The following is a 21,101-nucleotide window of genomic DNA, read 5'->3' as shown; positions in this document are numbered from 1 at the left end:
AAGTAGATGAATAAAAGGCTTGTCTCGTACCCTTGCAACCTATGCAGAAATATTTAGAATATATTTCTGTTTGAGTATTCATAGTGGATAAATAAAACAAATCCAAATGAAAGTATCAAAATCAGCTGAAGTAATACCTACCAAATAGTAATTAGATGGCCTTTTATCCTACATATCTAAAGGTGGCTTTTCCAAATATAATTAATTTGTTTTTACATTTTATGCTGAAATAACAAAGACTTGCACTAGGGGAATAGTTATCAGTTTTCTAACCTTTGGAAGGTTTTCAAAAGGAGGGGGGACACAGGTTTGTTTGGGGATTGGGATAATATTGTCCTTCAGATAAAAGTTTTTCCATTGCAGTATAAAGTGAAAAAACAATGAGGTATCTGAAGAAGCTGAATCTAATACATTTATTGTTAAAATGTACATTGATTTGAGAGTGTTGTCAATTGAAGAAACAGGTTTCAAGTAATAATTTAAAATATCCTTGATTTATCTGAATGCTGTGGGCAAAATTTGCTCATGCACTATATGGTTCTATGTATGCATTTTAACACTGACATTTTTCTTGTTTCCTTAATCCATTCAATAGATCTTTTATAGTATTATTACTAACATTGGATTTGAATTTTAGGAATAAGAAAATGCTCCCCTCCCTTTATTACAAACACACCAAACACAGATTGAAGTGCTGTATTAACATTCATAATAGATGGCACAAACTAATAAAATAGCAATGTCTTCCGATCTTACAGAAAAGAAAAATAATCTTGCAGTTCCTAGGTAGTTTGATAGAATTTCCTGGGTATAATTGAACAGGCTAAACTAGAAAAGAGTGGTGAGGAGAAATCTTATCATTTTGCATGCTGGTTGTGAAAATAATTTCCAGAAGGAAGAGAAATTACTCTTCAGAGAAAACCAGCAGAAATCACTATTGATTAAATAAAAATAAAATGTTTAGGAAATCAAGGCTAAATGTGTAAAATATGATTGCCCGAAGGTATAAAACATCAGTTGATAATTAAAGTTACTACATTACCAAAATAATTAGTTCCCTGCTTCAAGTGCTAATTAACCGTAACCCCATATTCTTGCAGCATTGGGTAATTCATTGATTGGATTTATATATCACACTAAGCCATAGTTTGTTTAACCTGATTTATAGAATAAATTAGATGACTGAATTTGAGAATGGTTGAAGTAATAAGTAATTATTTATAAACTATAGCATCTGAGTTCATACAACTTACTAAGGCAAAATCAAATAACAATGACATTAGATATTTGTGTGAACCAAAATATCAATTCAGAATAGAGGGAAGTGACACTCATATTAGAACAAGGAAGAAAAATTAACATTATAGCTATTGCAAATGCATCTTTGGATTAGTGATTACAGGAGCAAGACAATAAGTCATTGCAAGCTCATTTTATATAGTTTATTTGGTTTTGGAAATCCTTGGCGTTTTTCTCCTTTGTTGTTAAGATGTCCATGAACTATTGGTGGATTGGTTAAGATATAAGCAAAGATCAACCAATTAGCAAACTTGGAAATCAATGTGAAAATTGAAGGGCTTGAAATATGATTAACAAAAATAAGAGAACAAAACTTGGAATGGGACAGATAGGCTTGAAAGAACAGCGAGGGAGCACCAAGAAAAGAAAATATGGAGTAGGGAAAGAAAACTGGAGAAAGGATGGATAGAAAGATATTTGTCAGGGAGAAAGAGCAAAAACAGCAAGCAGCAATTATCCAAGTTGTGTTGGGTGCAAAGCCTCATTATTTTATTGGGCTGGTTTAGGTAGTCCACAGGTTTCCTAAGAATGGGCAAATATAGGAAAAATCTGAAACCCACATCCTCCTTCAGTACAAGAAGTGCTCTTCATAATCTCTTAGCTGACTGATCAAAACAGTTGATTCATCTGGTAGATGTGGAAAAATATTTACGAGTAATTGTTGAGGCTCAGGTCACATGGCAAATGGCAAATGGGTTGGAGGAAGTAGCAAGCAGGGCCATATCTAAATTGATCACTCATGGTTTATCTTCTCATATATAAGGTTGACTATAAAGGGCAGATCTGTCTTGCCAGGGTTTGAATTGATTACTTAGAGAGATAGACTAGAAACGGGATGTAATTAGAGTAAAGTGGCACATTTAGTCTTACTAAATTAATACCTGTGATTTAAAATCCGACTGTGGTTCTGTCAGGAGATAACTTTGCATAATGTCTTCTAAGCACCTACTATACATTGACATTACAAAATGTTTCACAATAATAGATGCAGAATTATTTAGCTCCACTGATTTTCCAGAGTGGTAGATTTGAGAATAATTTTTGGTGGAATTTTGTGGAAAGTACACTGTTGGAATTGGGTTTTAAATAGCTGTATGTTTGGTGGAAGTCATTGGGGTTCATATTCAATGTTAAATTGAAAAGAAATTTTGAGGTTTCCTTTGACTATTTATTTCAGCATCCCTGTTTAAAGTTGTTTTGTTTACTTAAACTAAATACTGTGTGTCTAAGTTCAGATATAGCGAGACAATAGAATTAAAAATAGCAACAAAATGTATTCACATATTTAAATAATAATTTAGTATTAAATCTAAACAGGACTATTGTTTAACCAATTTGAATTATATGCAGTACTATGCAAATGTCTTAGACCACCATTAGATTTGTTGTGTATAATGACCATATATAATTATGTCTTAGTCTCCTTATTAAAATACAACCAGAAAATACAAATTTGTATGCAGTATTCAAAAACAGGAAAAATCAGCTTTCATAGGCCATGTAGTGTGACCTCCCCATATCCTTGAGCATCAGCAGACACACAGCTCCCATAAACCTAAATGTAATGGAACCTAAGTACAGTCATTGCTAACATCTGTATGTGTTCTATTTGTGATCCAAAATGATGCTGTGCAAAAAAGTCTATTATACCAGGTTTGTGCAAGATGTGCTTGAAAGTTAATTAGCAAGTTTCCAATGTAATTCATTGGAAGCTTGTTAATAAAAATCTGATGAGAAGTTCCTCAGAATATCTTCTTTGAGAGACTGGAGGAAGTCCAGCCTGGTTCAGCATCTGGCAGCTTCATTGGGATTCCAGGTTGACCTTTCTACAGTCAGATGAAACTTGATCAAGAAGGTCGTTGTGGAAGGGTAGCAGCCAAGAAGCCACTTTTGCAGGAGGGGTACAGCATGAAAAGTCTAAGAGATGGACTGAGGATCAGTAGGAAAGGATATTATAAAGTGATTAATCCTAATTTGAAATTTTTGGGTCAAATCGTTGACAATATGTGAGAAGAAAAAATGGAGATAGATGGACAAATGAGAGCTTGTGGCCTTCAGTGAAGCATGGCAGGCTGCATTTCTGCTAGTGGTGTCTCCAGAGTCCAGACCTGAATATTATAATGTCAATACGGGATCACTTGGACAGAGAAAGAAATAGAAGACAACCTAATTCTAAAGAACTCTGGAAAGTGCTGAAAGAAGCCTGGTATAATATTCTAGAAGACTACCTTAAAAAACTTCAGGAAAGTCTCCCCAAAAGAGTTCAAGTGCTTAGAGCCAAGGGAGGTCACACTAAATACTGACTTGCCTGACGAAGCCATTTTGTTCTGAAAATTGTATTTGTTTAAATTTTGTGTACATATTTCCCGTATTTTCTGTTTGAATCTTAATACAGAGATTGAAAAATAATTATAATGATAATTAAAACTTTACTAAAACAACAAAGTGGGTGGTGGCCTGTGACTTTTGCACAGTAGGCTACTAGTTGATATTTTTGTTGTTTTTCCTACAGATTATGCTAAAAGCAACTCACATTTTTTATAAAAAAAGCAATAATACAAATGTGGTCAAAAGTATTGGCATGTCTCCGTTTTTGCCCATCGCAGGCTCCCAGAAAGCCTCGCACATAGAATTATGGGTGTGGCCATTCCTGCACACAACCCCCCTGCGCTCCCCCCGCTTTTGGCACGCGATGGGAAAAGGTTAGCCATTACTGATATAGAAGAATATCTTAAGATACACGAAAAGCAATGTATTTGGTCTATGGATTATAGAATAAAGAATGGTGGATGTTATTTTCTTGTGTCAATTTCAATTTATTTTACAGTAAATTGGGATTTTTTTGGGGGGAATGTGGGGATACCAATATTTTAACTGCAATTATAAAATGATTCAAATACATAATAACTAGTCTCAGAATAAAATGAATGATAGAAATATAAATCCAAAGAATAGGAATACACTGCAGATAGGAACAAACAGATCTCCATTTTATAAATACTACATGGGATTTTTTTTTTGTCACGAATGTTTAGATACTGTTAAGAGAGCTGCACAATTTGAATCATTAACGCAAATAGACTTTGGCAACTTGAAGATGTATGGACTTCAATTCCCAGAATTCTCCCATCAGCCATGGAGAATATACAAGGAGTGTTTTTTTCTGTGTATGTTGTGATGCTGCATGCATGTCCCAAATGGGTCTACGACAATTTGCCATGGCCAACTTGCCATCACCAACTCACTGCAACCAACTTGCCACAGCTGACTCACTATGGACAACTCCATGGCTAACTAGCTGCTGGAGAACTCACCATGGCCAATTCACTGTAGGAGAACTCACCGCGGGACAAGAGTTACACTAATATTGAAGAAATAGTGGAATAGAGGGATAAGATGAAAACAAAAATTAAAATATTTTAGAAATTGTTTTAAATAATTAAATTGAATTGAATTGTCCCACAGCAAGTTGTTCTGTGACGAGTTGCCCATGTTGAGTTATCATGGAGCGAGTTGGCTGTGGCGAGTTGTTCCATTCTGGTCCCAAAGAGATGCAGCATTCTCACTTTCATTTTTCAGAAATTGAATGTATATATGCCATGTAAAAATGTATATATGCCATGAAAAAGTAAACAGAAAGTCTTCAAGAAGTCTTATTAAGTATTAAGACAGTGCACGAGGCAGAGGCCTTTATTAAAAAACATTTTTCTCTCCCAGAGGATGAAGACAGTGGAGGTGGGGGAAAAAGCAGTAATCTAGAAGACATGGGGAAGGGGGGGGGGCTGTGGCTCCACCTGGGGACAGGAAGGAGGGAGCAATATCGCAAAGGCTCAGGTCACAAAAATAAATATATTTGAAATATTATTGTAATTGTTGATATTCTAGAAAGTGACAAAGAAAGAGAGGATTGAACATATGGCTGATATAATGTAAGAACTCTGTATATGATTATCCTTTACATGTTATTTTTAAAATTGTAGAAGCGTGAGAATTGGGGGGATTTCTACTACCAACATGGGAGCTACCAAAATTTTCTATGTACCGTATTACCCTTTTCCCATAAATGTTTTAAGACCAATAAAAAAAAATTACCAAAAAAAAGTCTTATTCAGTAACATTTAGCAAGAATTGTTTTTATTGTGCCTAATTTGCCAAGTCATAAAATAGATGTTCCAACTAAGATTCTGTGTTGATTTTTTGCAAGAGAGTTATAATTATCTTTAATTACTTCCAATTCTTTTTAATAATGGAAAGTAGATGCTTTTGATCGGTGTTTATTATCATAACAATCAGTTCATCAAATTTGACTTCTGTTTCAGTGGGATCTTTATTCATTTCATATTTTAATAGTTGTGTCCTTAGGATTTTGAAGAAAAACAAGTATCATTTCTAAACAAATTAATTATATGGAATAAACATTTTTATTACTCTTAATACTCTGTGATAATCAATAATTAGATTAAATAAAATAAGGAAAAAAACCGGCACTTTGATTTAGTACTCTTGTTTATTTCAAAGACCTTTATGTCTGCTTCACTGATTCTGATTATAGTTTGTATGGTGAATATAATAGATTGATTATAGCAATATCATTAAATACACATTCCATTTCCAATAACAGACCTTTCAGAAATTTGCATTCCAAACTATCAAGTGCTTTGAAGACCCCCAAAGGTAAAAAAAACCCCAAGTAGAATGATAGTACACTTAAGAATGATGTATTGTGCGAAGTACTCATTATACAGAATTATGTTAAGGACATTTTTGTTCCTGGTTACCAGATGCAAAAATGAATATCCATGGGGCAAAATATTTGTAAAGAATTTCTTCCTGGTGAGATTTTGATTTACAGTCATTTTTAATTCTCTAATGTTATATGTTAAATAGAATGACTGATTAGAAGGCATCTTTTAAAGTATTTTCCTTTGTCATAGGCAATATCTGAGTAAAACAGCCTTCTTCAGCCAGACAATCTCCGTGAGATGTTGGACAACCCCATCTCGCTCAGTCTGTCTTAGGAGAATAGTTGCTTTAGTTCGGACCTCAGGCTGGTGTCAGGGTGAAAAAGTCTGGGGCTAAAAAAATGTTGCTTTGATTTGTATTCCTGAGTCTGAAATCAATGTTCTTATGTCGCATCTTGCAGTTAATACCTAAAAACTGAAAAAAGGATCCACAATTAGCTAATATTTCCATAAAGAAATTCATGATGCTATTATTAATCAAGTACACCTACTTAGGTTAAAAGAATGCAATAGCAGCAACAATGAATGATGAATTGTTTTGAGAGCTTCGTGAATTGTAGAGGCTTTGGTTTCTGTGAGCTTGTATAAATTAGGTGTTGATAACAATACAGTGCACCTTATCTGTGACATACAGGGAACAATATTGATGAGGAAATGCTTCTATGATTTGCAGATAATCATGATGTCTACAGTTGTACCAAAGAAGGCTTATTTTTAATGGTGAATGTGAATTATATCCACGCATACTTTTTTTTTTTTGGCATCCAAGGGGCTGCTTAAAAGCAGAAGTGATTTAATTCAAGAACAGTACCTGTAACTAGTTATTATAAAAATGCCAAATTGTCAAAGGGAAGAAATAATTAAAACTTGTAAGAAATTGCTAGTTTTTCTTGACGGGGAGACAAATTATTAAAGAATGCACTGAGAAATGAAGAACTTTGCCCACAATAGAATTACTGATTAAAGTTGCAGCTATTCAGCAGTACGTGCTTCTTGTTCATGGGAAGGCAACAAAGATCATGTCAAAAGAATTCACTGGGATATAAAATCCAAAGGATAAGTATAAATTTCAAGTTTGTAAATATATTTCTTGAGACTCTTTTTTAAATGTCCATTGAATTGAATATCTTGGTCATCTGCTGTTGGTTCTGACCATAACTTCACCTCCTTTTCACTTGAGTGTTTCTTTCAAATGTATTTAAATTCATGTGTGTGTATGCTCATTTTAATTATGTCCCATTGGTAAGAGAGCTAATACATCTGATACTGTATTTAGGATATCAATTCTAGAATGGACTATATTTTAATTTCCCATTTTGTCAGTGCAGAGAGTTGCTATCAAGCAAGTGATAAACTGTCATATATAAGGCAAAAGGAGTAGGAGTACTAGTAGGTATTCTGGGGATGATAGTTTTAGTGAGCAAAGATTAAAATTAAAAACGGCTGCTCTTCTGTGTTAAAGCTTGATTAATCCTTCTAATTACCTTTATCTCTGAATTATTGTTGAGGATGGATTACTTAATTAAAATGTGTAGGCTAATTCCATCAAGCTTTTGATTTTTGGATTTTTCATCTAGAAAAGCAACTTAGCTGTTGACCCAAGCTTTGTTAGCGAATACCCTCCAGATGTCTAAAAATGAAACTCCTATTTTATCTAATGGGAGTCCAGTATGTATAGTGATCTATGTATCTGGAGGTAATAATGCTGGGAAACATCTCAGGAGCTTCTGATTTCCTGGGTGACAACTATTTATCTTCTCTCTGGTGTTTTTTAATTAAATAACATGCGGCAAATAGGCTGCATGTCTTAGCAGGCAACAACATGAGAGAAGTGTATGGTGAGATTGCAGGAAGGAATGTTATAAAGCTGAAGAAATTATAGTGGTCAAAGGATGAGAAAATGTTGAACTATTTGATTAGAAATAATGTCAGTCACATGATGAGACACTTAACATTTGGCATGACTTATGATGACTATAATTCCAGGCTCTATTATGATCTTAAGTCAAGGACTGCCTGCACACAAAACAAGGCTTGGGTAACTTAATTAAATAAAGCCAGCTGCTTAAGTTGTTAAAATGTTTAGTTGATGACTAATGGAACATGCACACTATATATTCAGCTCAATGTATTATTAAACATACTTTCTTTGGTGTCTTTGTATTAACAGTTACTGAAAAAAGGTTAATCTATTATTCTAGATTTAGTCATTTCACCCTTACTATATATTTTAATAAGAATGATGAAATGGCCATTGCCCAATGCATTTAGAAATATTTTCTGCATGGTATAAGAAAAAAAAAGAATTTGCATATTGACTCTAATACCGTGATGATGAATCTATGGCACATGTGCCAGAGGTGGCAGGGAGATCCCTTTCTCTGAGTATTCACGTCATCGCCAGCTGCTCTTCCATCGCACGCATCCATGCCATCCAGCTGGTTCGGCACCTATGTGCATGGCAGCCAGCTGCTGTCTTCTGGGTTCCAGTGCATGCATTCACACCAGCCAGCTGATCTTCGTACAACCAGCAAGCCGGCATGCATGCTCACATCGGAACCCAGAAGAGAGCAGCTGGCCAATGTGCATGCTCACAATGGAACCTGGAAGTGAACCTGGCTGCCACGCTCATGCGTACTGGCCAGCTGTTCTCTTTCGGGTTCTGGTGCATACTCGCACTCCAGTTTTGGCACTCGCTGTCAAAAAGATTAACCATCACAGCTCTAACGCAACAAGATTTTTTCTTGATAATGTCAGAGGATATACTCTATACCTGGCTGAAGCAATATATATTGTACAGTTACACAGGAAGCTGCATTAAATCAATAACTCTAAAGAAACTTTGTGGGCACAATCTCATCCACTACCACATAGAGATAATGTCAATTTCTGTTTGTTTAGGGAGATACTGAAACATACTCTCTCTGAATTCTAGAATTAGCCAGGCACGAGTAGAGTTGCTTGCCGAAATCTTGATATGCAATTTGAAAGTGATCTAGCCACAGAAAAGGACAGATGTTAACATACAGGTAGTTTGACTTAAAACAGTTCATTTAGTGACTTCAAAGTTACAAAGGCACTGAAAAAAAATGACTTAAAACTGTTTTTCACACTTAAGAACCGTTGCAGCATTCCCATGGTTACATGAACAAAATTCAGATGCTTGGCAAGTGATGGTATTTATGATGGTTGAAATCTGTTGGGATCATGTGATCTTCTTTTCAACCTTCGGGCAAACAATGTCAAAGGTGAATCCAGATTATTAATTTAACAAATGCATGATTCACTTAACTGTAGCAAGAAAAGTTAAAAAATGGGGCAAACTCATTTAATAAATGTCTCACTTAGCAACGTAAAGTTTGGGCTCAATTATGGTCATAACACAAGAACTACCTGTACTCCGTATTCAGATTATGCTTCATCTTCTCCAAAGCAACATACAGTATGTGCGTGCCTATGTGAGTTGGAGCTGACATTTTCTGAGACAAACCTATGGCAGGGGTGTCCAAACTTGAGAACTTTAAGACTTGTGGACTTCAACTCCCAGAATTCTGGGAGTTGAAGTCCACAAGTCTTAAAGTTCCCAAGTTTGGACACCCCTGACCTATGGTCACTGAAGACTCAAATCAAAGGCCAATATGGGCTCCTGTCCCAGATCATGTAGATTCCAATTCTTTTGCCCAACTCCATTCCAGTTCTCCTACCCAAACAGTCTTAGGTCCAGATCATTGTATCAACTTTTTATTTTCTTTTTCTTTTTACAGTGTCCCATTCATTATCGCTTTGATTTTGACTACATCTCATACTATCAAATATCTCAAACTTAACCTTTCCTTAACTTTCCATAAGTCTATTCTGTTCCTCCTTTTATCTTCCATTTCTGTTGTCTTGCAAAAACCCACCTTGAAAAACAACCTTAACTCTAAAGTGAATTCTGTTGAAGGAGACCTTTGATTAAATTTTATAGTATCTAATATATTTAAAGGACTATGTATACATTCATTTAGAATCTTAACTCTTATTCTAAATGTAGCAGTATTTTGAAGGCCTTGTTAGGCAGACTAAGTGTATTGTACAGATGATTCAATATACAGGCTTATCTGAAAGAAAACTGCCAACAATCATTAATTTTGATAAAATCAGAGTAAATCACATTAAACCATCAGTTTGAAAATGGCATTGTACCGGAAGTATTTTGCTATATGCTTATCAGTCTCTTACTGATAAGAGGGAGATTTGTTTGGAAATCACTTTTTAAAATTTTAAGGAATTGTGGCATAACTCCAAAGTTCTTTAATGAAAGAATTGTTATCGCTTTGTCTGATGAATTGAAAAGAGAGGTATTGAGATGTATAACAAAGTACTTCCACATACAATCAATCTAGTCTTATAAACACTCCATACGATTATCCAAGAGGAAAAAAGCTCCTTTTAAACTACCATGGAAATTTACAAGGGATGTTACTTCAGTCATATCAGGGATGTTGATAGAACATAATGGATTTTCCTGTACACTGCTTGGAGAGTCCAAGCATGGGTTAAATTAGTCTGGATGCCCTAGAAGTGAGGAATCTTTTTATTTGGCCACGCCTCCTGGTCCTCCTTAACGCCAGATTTTTTTCCTCAGTCTGGCCCGTGTAGGGACTTTTTTATGAGTTCCAGCTTCTAATTTTAACTCAGGTTTGGACTCTCTTTTCTTAACTTTGTTTTCCTTTTTCCTTGCTCCTGTTTTTTTTTCCTATCCAGCTTAGCCTTTTTTTATCCGTATTCTTTGAGTTTTTTGTTATTTTTTAATTTATTCATTGACTATTGACTGTGAGCCTCAATTACTGGCATTTCTATTGACTGTCTTTTGACTCTGATCTGCATTGCATCAGAATCTGCATTACCAGGGCATTACCAAAATCTGGCATTACGCCGCCCTGAGTCCTTTGGGAGAAGGGTGGCATATAAATCCAATAAAACAAACAAACCATCTGTGCCTGACCCAGCTACTTGAGTCTCCATCGTCTCTGCTATTCATCCGCGCCTGATTCCAGATGGCTGAGAATCCTAACACTGCAGCTATGGAGTAGCCTGGACCATGTTCTTCCCTTGACGGTAGACCAGGTCCCTCCCAAGCTCCTAGCCAGGAAAAATCCTCAGGCAAGGGCAGGAAGGCAAGGAAGGGCAGGGTGGCCAGTCAAGGTAGTCATCCCTACCAATCATTCGCAGCCATGGATAGGAATGCTGAATGGCGGCAGCCGGCTCTCGAGAAACAATTTGAGAAGGCCCAATGCCAGGCATCAAAGGAGGCCCCGCAGCTCACTGCATGGGCTGAGCCGGCCCTTCCACCTCCTTCCATGGGGGATCTCCTGAGGGTCATTGAAGAGGAGGTACAGTCACAGGATTTATCCCTGGATATATCCTTGGCAGATCCAGGTTCCCCCACACCTTCTTCTGTCTCGGAACTAGGGTCAGGAAACGTAGCGCCCATCCCTGGGGAGATTATAGGCCCATCGCCTGTGAGCCAGGGACACTCCTCTTCCAGGGCTAGAGGCAGACATGGACCCACTGATGTTCAGGAGCCCGAACTGTCCGCCCACATGCAAGCGGTTATCGCCCATGCTATCTCCCAGGGCATAGCTGAGAGTTTTCAGAGGAGGGACCAGATGCTGGACAAGACAGCACCAACTGGTTCCAGACAGGAGGCACTCGCTACCAGCTGCCGGGCACGCCATCCTTCTCTGGAATCTTCTGTGCTCAGTGTGGTCTCCGTCTTGGAAAACCCGGAGCAGGAGGAGCAGGAACACAGAGGCCGCGGGAAGCCCCTTTGCAGGGTAGAGCAATTTGGTGAATATCTGCAGGACAAAATCGCTCAGATCCGGAGTGAATGGGACTCCTTTAGTGATCCAGGGGGAGACATCAGAGGCGAGTCTTGAGGGACCATTCTGGGAGGAGTTTGACTCTGTTGCCGCCGAGGATATGGACAGGTTACGTGGGCGACTGTGGGCCACCACATGTTTATTGGACCTGTGTCCCTCCTGGCTTGTACTGGCAACCTGGAAGGTTACACGAGGCTGGCTCCAGGGACTAGTGAACGCTTCGTTGAGCAAGGGGTCCTTGCCAGCCGTCTTGAAAGAGGCGGTGGTGAGGCCCCTACTTAAGAAGTCTTCTCTGGACCCAGTAGAGTTAGCTAATTATCGTCCTGTCTCCAATCTTCCCTTCTTAGCGAAGGTTGTTGAGAGTGTGGTGGCGCAACAGTTCCCTCGACACCTGGAGGAAATTGATTATCTAGACCCGCGCCAGTCCGGTTTCCGGCCCGGTCACAGCACTGAGACGGCTTTGGTCGCGTTGGTGGATGATCTCTGGAGGGCGAAAGATGGGGGTTGTTCCTTCATCCTAGTCCTTCTAGATCTCTCAGCGGCTTTCGATACCATCGACCATGGTATCCTGTTCCGTCAGCTGGAGGGATTGGGAGTGAGGGGCACCGTGCTGCGGTGGTTCTCCTCCTTCCTCTCCGGTCGGACGCAGTGTGTGTTGATGGGGGAGCAGAGGTCGACCCTGAGGCCGCTCACGTGTGGGGTGCCTCAGGGATCGGTCCTCTCGCCTCTCCTGTTCAACACATACATGAAACCGCTGGGCGAGATCATTCGAGGATTCGGGGTTGAGTATCATCTGTATGCTGATGATACTCAGCTATACATCTCTACCCCGAGCCACCCCAACGAAGCCGTCGAAGTGATGTCCCGGTGTCTGGAAGCCGTCCGGGTCTGGATGGGAGACAACAGACTCAAGCTCAACCCCTCCAAGACGGAGTGGCTGTGGCTACCGGCGCCCCGCTTTAGCCAGTATGTTCCATCTCTGGCCATTGGGGGTGAACAATTGCCCCCGGTGGACAGGGCGCGCAATTTGGGCGTCCTCCTAGATTCCCGGCTGTCGCTGGATGATCATGTGACAGCCGTGGTTAGGGGGGCGTTCAACCAGGTTCGCCTGGTGCGCCAATTGTGCCCCCTACTAGAGCGGGACGCCCTTCGCACAGTCACTCATGCCCTGGTGACTTCCCGCCTTGATTACTGCAATGCTCTCTACATGGGGCTCCCCTTGAGATGCACCCGAAGGCTACAGCTGGTCCAGAATGCAGCCGCACAGACAATAATGGGGAGTACTAGGTACTCCCATGTAACACCGCTCCTGTGCGAGCTGCACTGGCTGCCTGTGGCTTTTCAGGTGCGTTTCAAGGTGTTGATTGTCATCTTTAAAGCGCTCCATGGCTCAGGACCTAGTTATCTGCGGGATCACATCCTACCCCACACATCCCTGCGGCCAATCCGCTCTCACAGAGAGAGACTCCTCCGGGTACCATCCGCTAAGCAATGCGGGCGGGCGGTGCCCAGGAGTAGGGCCTTCTCTGTGATGGGCCCAACCCTGTGGAACGACCTCCCCCCTGATATTAGAACTACTGTTGATCTCCGCTCCTTCCGTAAGAAACTCAAGACCCACTTGTTCAAATTAGCTGGCCTGGCCCAATTGTAATTGTAATCAGAAATATAGTATAATCTAATCCTGACCTTCCTGGATGGCATTTTAAATTTTTAAATTTTGGGATTTTTAATTGGTTTTAATTGGAACTATTTTAACTATCATTAGTTTGGTTATTGTACAGACTGTGTGTTTAAGTTGGTTTGTCTGGGTTTTGTGTTTTGCCTTGTCTATTGTATATTTATTGTCTGTACACCGCCCCGAGTCCCTTCGGGGAGAGGGGGCGGTTTATAAATTTAATAAACTAAACTAAACTAAACTAAACTTTTGGAGGACGAAGATCATCTTCTGGATGCCTCTGCCTTCTCCGGCCTTTTTAAGCCTAATTTATTTAAATCCATCTTGCATAAGGCTAAGACCATTACCCAGTTGGGTACTAAGCCCTAAGCCGGTCAGGGTTCCTCAAATTCAACCTTAATTAACCCTAACGACACCATTTTTAATATGCAGCCCCCCCCCAGGACCTTGTCCCGGTTCCCAGCCTCTTCATGGATGTCGTTCAGCAGTAGTGGGTCCCACCTGGTTCCCTCGCCACACCAAGTGATGGGGACAAAAAGCTTTATTCGGTAGAATCAACTCTAGAGGATGTATTGGTCTTACCTTCGGTAGACCCCCTGATATTGGTCCTTACCTCCAACTCTGTTCTTCCTGCAGACCTTATGGAGGGCCTCAAGGCGGAAGACAAGAAAGTGGAGGGGCCTGCCATAAAACCCATCTGGCAGCAGCCTGGGCCATTAAGGCGTCTTCTTCCACATCATTCTTAAATAGAGCTTCCATCATTTGGTTACGTGAGCTACAGTTTAACCTTCCAGCGGGAGACATTTGTCTCAGGATGTATCCAAAATCATTGCGGTGGCGCAGTACTCAGCTGATGCCTCCCTCAATGTGGTGAAATTTGCCTCTAGGGCACTAGCCTCCAATGTGACGTCTTGCCGCCTGATCTGGCTTCGTCACTGGCAGGCAGACCAGAAGGCCAAGTGGAAGCTCGCTTCTGCTTCTTTTAAGGGGACTAAGTTGTTTGGAGAGCTCTTAGACCCCTTCCTAATTGAATCCAAAGATAAGGGGAAGATACTTCCTACCCTAAACAAAAAGCAGGAATGCAAGTCCACTCCCTATTTTAGGAGGCAGTCCTTTCGTGCAAACGACTCCTCATTCAACTCTTCCTGCTAATCAATCATCAAACAGGTCCCAGGACAGGGGTAGGCAGCAGTTCAATTTTCACAGATCCAACCGCGGTGGAGGCTCCCAGAGGCCCTACTGCAAATCCAAGTGACCACCACGGCTCTCCTCCCATTGCGGGACAACTCCAGCTCTTCGTCTGCCAGTGGCAACTGACCATGGAGGATGCTTGGGTCCTGCAGACCGTGAGAGAAGGACTCTCTCTAGAGTTCCTCTTGCGCCCCCCAAGGAATTTCATCTGATGCCCCACCCCCTCTTGTCCTCTCAAGAGAGAGCTCATGGCCCAGGAGATTCATCATCTCCTGGAGATCAATGCCATAGAGCAGGTACCACCCAACCAGGAGCGGAGGGGATTTTATTCCATCCTCTTCCTGGTACCCAAGGTGTGTGTGTGGAGGGCAATACTGGACCTCAGGAACCTCAGTTATCATCTTGCATGCAGGAGGTTCAAAATGCAATTCCTGCAGACCATCTTTGCAGGGATTCGCCAGGGGGACTTCCTCACGTCCATAGACCTCAAGGAGGCATACCTACACATCCCAATTCGGCCACAACACCGGTTCTTGTACGCGGGCCAACGCTATCAATACAGGGCCCTGCCATTCGGCCTGTCATCAGCACCCAGGACCTTCACCAAAATTCTGTCAGAAGTCACAGCACATCTCATGCGTAGGTCTGTAAGGCTCCAGTGTTACCTGGACGACATTCTCATCCAGTCGCCGTCCAGGAAACAGGCCTTGCGGGACCTTCAGGTCACATGCAGTCCCTCCAGATCCACGGGTTCTCCGTGAACCTGGAAAAAAGCCACCTCACCCAGACCACCAAGTTTCTCCATCTGGGGGCAGTGATAGATTCGGGGCCATCACATCAACTTGGACACCTTTGTTTGTCTCATCACACCATCAGCCTTCACTGGTTCCAGAACTGGTCAAAAATCTGGCGTTAAGGAGGACCAGGAGGTGTGGCCAAGGAAAAAGATTTCTCAGTCCTAGGGCAACCAGACTAATTTAACCCATGCTTGGACTCTCCCGCAGTTCACAGAAAAGGACACTTTAGGTAAGCCAATGGTCATTCTCAGACAATACTCTAATTTCATGTGCAAAAATATTGCTAAGTATTATTGCCACCTGTGTATACACCAAAAACTTTGCAGGTGAGTCTAAGTACTAGACTAAACAGCCTAGGTGTATTAGAATATAGATAGGATAAGGTATATCCTCCAATCTCTTAACTATCACATTGCCTGTATTGAATCGTACTCGTTCTTTTGCATTTTGAGTAAAATATGCCGTCTCTCTGCTTTCTTCATTAATCACTCCCAAAGGAAAATCAAAATCAATTAAAAGCAAATTTAAAAGTATTTTCTGTAGTCATGTTTCCTGAACATGATTCTGCAAGTTCAGATTTTCTAGAAGTTGCATTAGTGCATTTGAAATAAAGTAGAATAGAAATAATTTGGTTTTCCAAAAGTGAAAGAGCTTCACTATTATGTGCCACATTTACCAATGAGTGCATCCAGATATTTTGGACTATAACCGGTTATGCTGCCGTATTAAAGAAAATTGTAATTTGGAATATATGGACGGTACCCTAGATTATATGATCATATAAATATAACCAGAAAGTCTGTAAGGAATTAGAGAGCCAATTCATCAGGCTAGAAACAAGGAAAGTGAATTCTAGTTTCCACTTGGACACAAAGCCATTTGGATAATCTTGAGCTAGACATTGGAAACCGTCAATGGCAAATGACTTCTGAAATCTTGCAAAGAAAACTGCAAATTTTTGTCCAGATTCTTGAGCTGTCAGAGCTCAAACACACACACACACACACTCATGAATCATTGAATTATAAATTTAAAGATCCTTTCATAAGTGCCATTGTGGCAGATAGCTGAGTGTTTTCTTTGGTATCAAGCCTTTAACTCTTGATCCCCTTGGGCATTTACTCTGGAGCACAGAATATACGTTCTTGGAATTTAACAATATTGATAAGATTACTGATGCTTTTTAGAGCTCAGAGAATACTTGGTGACCAATAAGGATCAGAAGATATTATTTTCCTCCAGTCCTAATTAATCCCTTCTCCAAAGTCACTTAGTTGCAAGGTAAAATTTATACCTATTCCAAATTGCAGGATATCTTCCTGGAAAGCTGGGTGGGTGGGTGTCAACTCCCTCTTCCCAACTCCTAGTTTCTCAACTAGAATATTATAAGCTGTTTGGTTCTGTTAGGTCAATATATTCATAATTAATTAATTAAGAATTAACGATTGAGGCAAGAAAGCTGTTTGGAAAAACTAAAGCAAGAAAGTAAAGAAGGATTACTCTCTTGCCTTAGTTTTTCTAAACAGCTTTCATGCCTCAATCAATTACATCAAATTAATAAGAAAATTAATAGAACTCTAAAAGTAATTTACAAAAAGTAAGATTGAAAAGATGAGGAAAAGGCCAGAGAGTTATAAAGAGAATGTCTATAGATGTGTACCTTATGCTTCTGGTAGAAAAACAAGCCTAGTTCAAATGTTGGTCACCTAACGTATCTAGAAACCTTTACCTATGTGACTATTGTTTCAGTATCTATCGGCTAAAAACAGGTGCTCCAAATCAAAAGTTCACAGGTGCCTCTTAGGACCTGTTTGTATCTTAGCCTCTGTTCATATTAAGGGCTTGTATGCAGTGGTGGCATTCAGCCAGTTCGCACCTATTCGGGAAAACCAGTTGTTAACTTTCTAAGCAGTTCGGAGAACACGTTGATGGAAGAAAACTTACTTAGTTTTTTTACCCATTTTACAGGGCTAATCCTGTAAGGAAGGCAGGAAGGAAACATTCTGGTGTTGCTTCTAGCCCAATCTTTATTGCCTTGCTTACAGAAACTGCCTCTCTGGTTAACTCTTATTACATTGTAACAACTAAGGCGAAGAGCCCATCGACCTGAGTGAATTGAGTTGGCTATGCCCACACGGTCATATGACCACTGCCTACCCAGCTGGTCATTGGGGCAGAGAACCGATTGTTAAATTATTTGAATCCCACCACTGCTTGTATGATGTGAAGTATGATTGAAATAAATTACGGAGATTTTTGCGATTGCATTCTAGACACTTGATTGCACAGAATAGAATTGAATAATCTTAATGAATGAAAAGAAATGGACTCAGACACAGTGAAGGAATAACCCTCCCCCAATAATAATTACGCATTTTGCAAAGATGCCATTCTCTTCTTTCTTTTACTGTCTTTGTGCTTTCTCGTTAGCTTTCAGTTCTGAATGTATGAAATCACACTGCCTTTACAGAGGTGATAACATATAACCCTTGAGGCTGGTGGGGCTAGCTTTTTACAGTATCATTTTCATGAGATGTTTTGGAACAATGTCAGGCAGATTTTAAATCAAAGATGCTCCATTCATGAGTGTGCTGCAGTGAATATGTGAACACTTAATCATTGGAAAATGGCATTGTGTAGTGACAATTCCATCCCTTTTCCTTTTAGCAGAATTGCTAAATCATTTTGATAATAGCATTTAGGACTAAAGTGAGAGTCCTTGGAGAGGAGTTTGGCTTTTTGTCTAATTGGATTGCCTTCATTCTATTGGTCTTCCAAGTGTCATTAATCTCTTCCAGACGAAATAACTAAGCATGTAATGATTATTAAGGATAATGCAACCTGAAATCTCTGTGTGACTTGATTTTATGGTGCAAAAAATCAAATACATACTAGATTTCATTTCAGTATATTTGACATCTAATTTTAGGCCGATGGGCATATATTTTTAGTGTAAGATGAATGGGAAAGGGCTCTGTTCTTGATGTGCTGTGCAGTAAACTTAAAGTCTGAACAGATGCTAAATTTATGGGTTCTGTGTGAAGATTGCAGAGTATTACATAAAGCTTCGCTTTTGCATGATTGGATGATTAGTGTTCAACAATGGAAATATGCTGGAGATAGGCAAGATGCAGGCTTGGAACAGAAACTCCCTCCCTTAGCAACTCCCTTTAAACTGCTGAAATTTGATCTTTTGAACTGACCCTTTTTCTTTTAGTGCAGAAAGTTATTCAGTGTTGCTGAGAGAAAAATACTTTCTTCTTTTGTACGATACTTGATCATTTCCTTGATTCTATGTTGGGTGTCAAACGATTTCATTGAGGGACACATCAGGGTTGTGTATGACCTTGGGGGACCGGAGCGGGTATGGCCAGGGTGGTCATGGCCAGCTCAACATCACTCAAGTTGGACGCGCCTGTGGTGGCCTGAGGTTCTACCAGAGAACGGGCTTCCGAGCTCCGTTTTCGGCAGTGATGGTGTCCTGCAATCCTCTGCCAGTGAAAATGGAGCTCGGGAGGGCTATCCACAGCCTTCGGTAGCTCCATTTTCGTTGGCAGAGGCACCGTGAACTGTTCCTTTGCTGTTTCTAAGGCGGCCCGTGGGCCAGGTCTACAAGTGCCATGGGCCGGATCCGGCCTGCAAGCCTTGAGTTGACAACCCTGATCTATGTCATCTGAGATCTGTGTTGTGTGTAGGAGCATTTCTGTATTGCACCAGACATCTGTAAACTAGTATGTTTTAATCTGTGGGAAATGGGGTAGATAGTTATGTTTCCTAAGCATGAATCATTTAAAATCTTTTCTGTGATTATCTTAAGAATAAACAACTTTTAATTTACTTTCTTCTTCTTTTTAGGTTTTGTTTTGAAAGTGAATGTGGTTTGGAGTTTCCCACTGCTGTTATCAAGCACGCTTACCTTTTTGGACAGAACTATAAGGAATACACCTTGCTAAGTAGACAATGGATAGAGCTTATGAGATGGATGATAGGGCTTCATTAGCAAAAGGAGCTCGGGACATTGCTAAGGAGGCCAAAAAACAGGCAGTAAAGAAATCAAACCGACCAGTAGATAGAGCTCAAGATGGCCACACTGAAAGATCTTACAGTAGATTCCAGACTGAAGAAAACAATGATTACTATAATCAAGATGGAAATTATGAAGGAGAACGAAATGAAGATGAAGGATCAAGTGACACCGAAGGACATGATGAAGATGATGAGATTTATGAGGGAGAGTATCAAGGAATCCCAAGTACAGACCAGAACAAAGACAGAACTGCAGCTTTAGGACAGCAAACCACAGATGTTTACAAGGATCGAAGTGAATTGGAGACAGAGCGAAAAGCTGATGAAGAAGAGCTAGCACAGCAATATGAGTTAATCATTCAAGAATGTGGGCATGGACGTTTTCAGTGGGCCCTCTTTTTTGTCCTTGGGATGGCACTAATGGCAGATGGAGTAGAGGTTTTTGTGGTTGGATTTGTATTGCCCAGTGCTGAGACAGATTTGTGCATCCCCAACTCTGGATCAGGGTGGCTTGGTGAGTGTTACTTCAAATCTGTCACATTTGAATCATAATCAGACCAATGCTATCTGGATAACTATTTGAACATATGTAAGATGTTTTCTATTTTGGTAAGACAAAAGTTGTGTTTTTCTTTTCATCCGCATTAAGACAAGCAAAAAAGCAAGTTTATAGTATAGTTTTTATTGTCAGTGTACAAAATAAATACAACAAAATTGGTTTGTTGTTCCTAATTGTCCAGTTGCTTAAAACTGAAAGCTAAGGTGTAAAAGTCTTTAATAAATATATGCCTAGGCCCGTGATGGTGAACCTATGGCGCATGTGCCACAGGTGGCACGTGGAGCCATATTTCCCGGCACGGCAGCCCACAGCTCTGGTACGCATGTGTGCACCAGCCAGCTAATTTGTGGCCTTCTGGAGGGCCAGGAGAGGCCATTTTTGCCCTCCCCAGGCTTCAGGAAAGTCTCCGAAGCCTGTGGAGGGTGACCGCATGCGCAGTTTGGGGGGTTGTGCAGGCATGCGCAAGTGGGGTCGCACATGCATGCACCTGTGGGGGGGGCACACAATTCTGGTACACCTTTAGAAAATGGTTAGCCATCACTGGGCTAGGCTATGAAGCATAAAAACAAGTATATAAGGTTAATGAGAAATTAAGAAATTGCCTTAATCTGCAGTATATTGTGAAGGGTAAATCAGACAAAGTTCAAAGGCAAAGAAGCTGGTACTAAATTGATCGACAACAATCAAAGGAATCAACTCTTCTTTCCACCCAGAAGTGAAAAACCACACAACCTGTTATGCTGCATGAAGGAAGAGATTTAAGCGGTATCGTTTTATTCTGTCATATATAGGATTAGACTCTTAACAGACCGAAGTAGTGGGATTTCTTCATTAGCATCTTATCTGCAATTGTACGTAAACATGGAGGGTATGCTGCAGTCAGGCATTTTGTTTGGAAAAATGCCCACCTGTACCTCCCCCAAGGGTCAGTGATAAACTGGGGTACAA

General features: G+C 40.2%; 1 protein-coding gene across 1 annotated transcript in view; it reads left to right on the top strand.

The window, feature by feature from the left end:
• Positions 1-21,101, top strand: part of SV2C (synaptic vesicle glycoprotein 2C) — a 90,474-nt gene that overhangs the window by 3,955 nt on the left and 65,418 nt on the right. Inside the window, exon 2 of the mRNA XM_081940310.1 lies at positions 19,424-20,108. Within this exon, the coding sequence (XP_081796436.1) occupies positions 19,529-20,108 (580 nt within the window). The 5' untranslated portion in view covers positions 19,424-19,528. The remainder of the gene's footprint in view (positions 1-19,423; positions 20,109-21,101) is intronic.

This window comes from Natrix helvetica (genome assembly GCF_964273705.1).
Source record: "Natrix helvetica genome assembly, chromosome: 2".
Lineage (NCBI taxonomy): Eukaryota > Metazoa > Chordata > Lepidosauria > Squamata > Natricidae > Natrix > Natrix helvetica.
The sequence above is the reverse complement of the archived record's forward strand: the minus strand, read 5'-3'. Positions and strand labels throughout refer to the sequence as shown.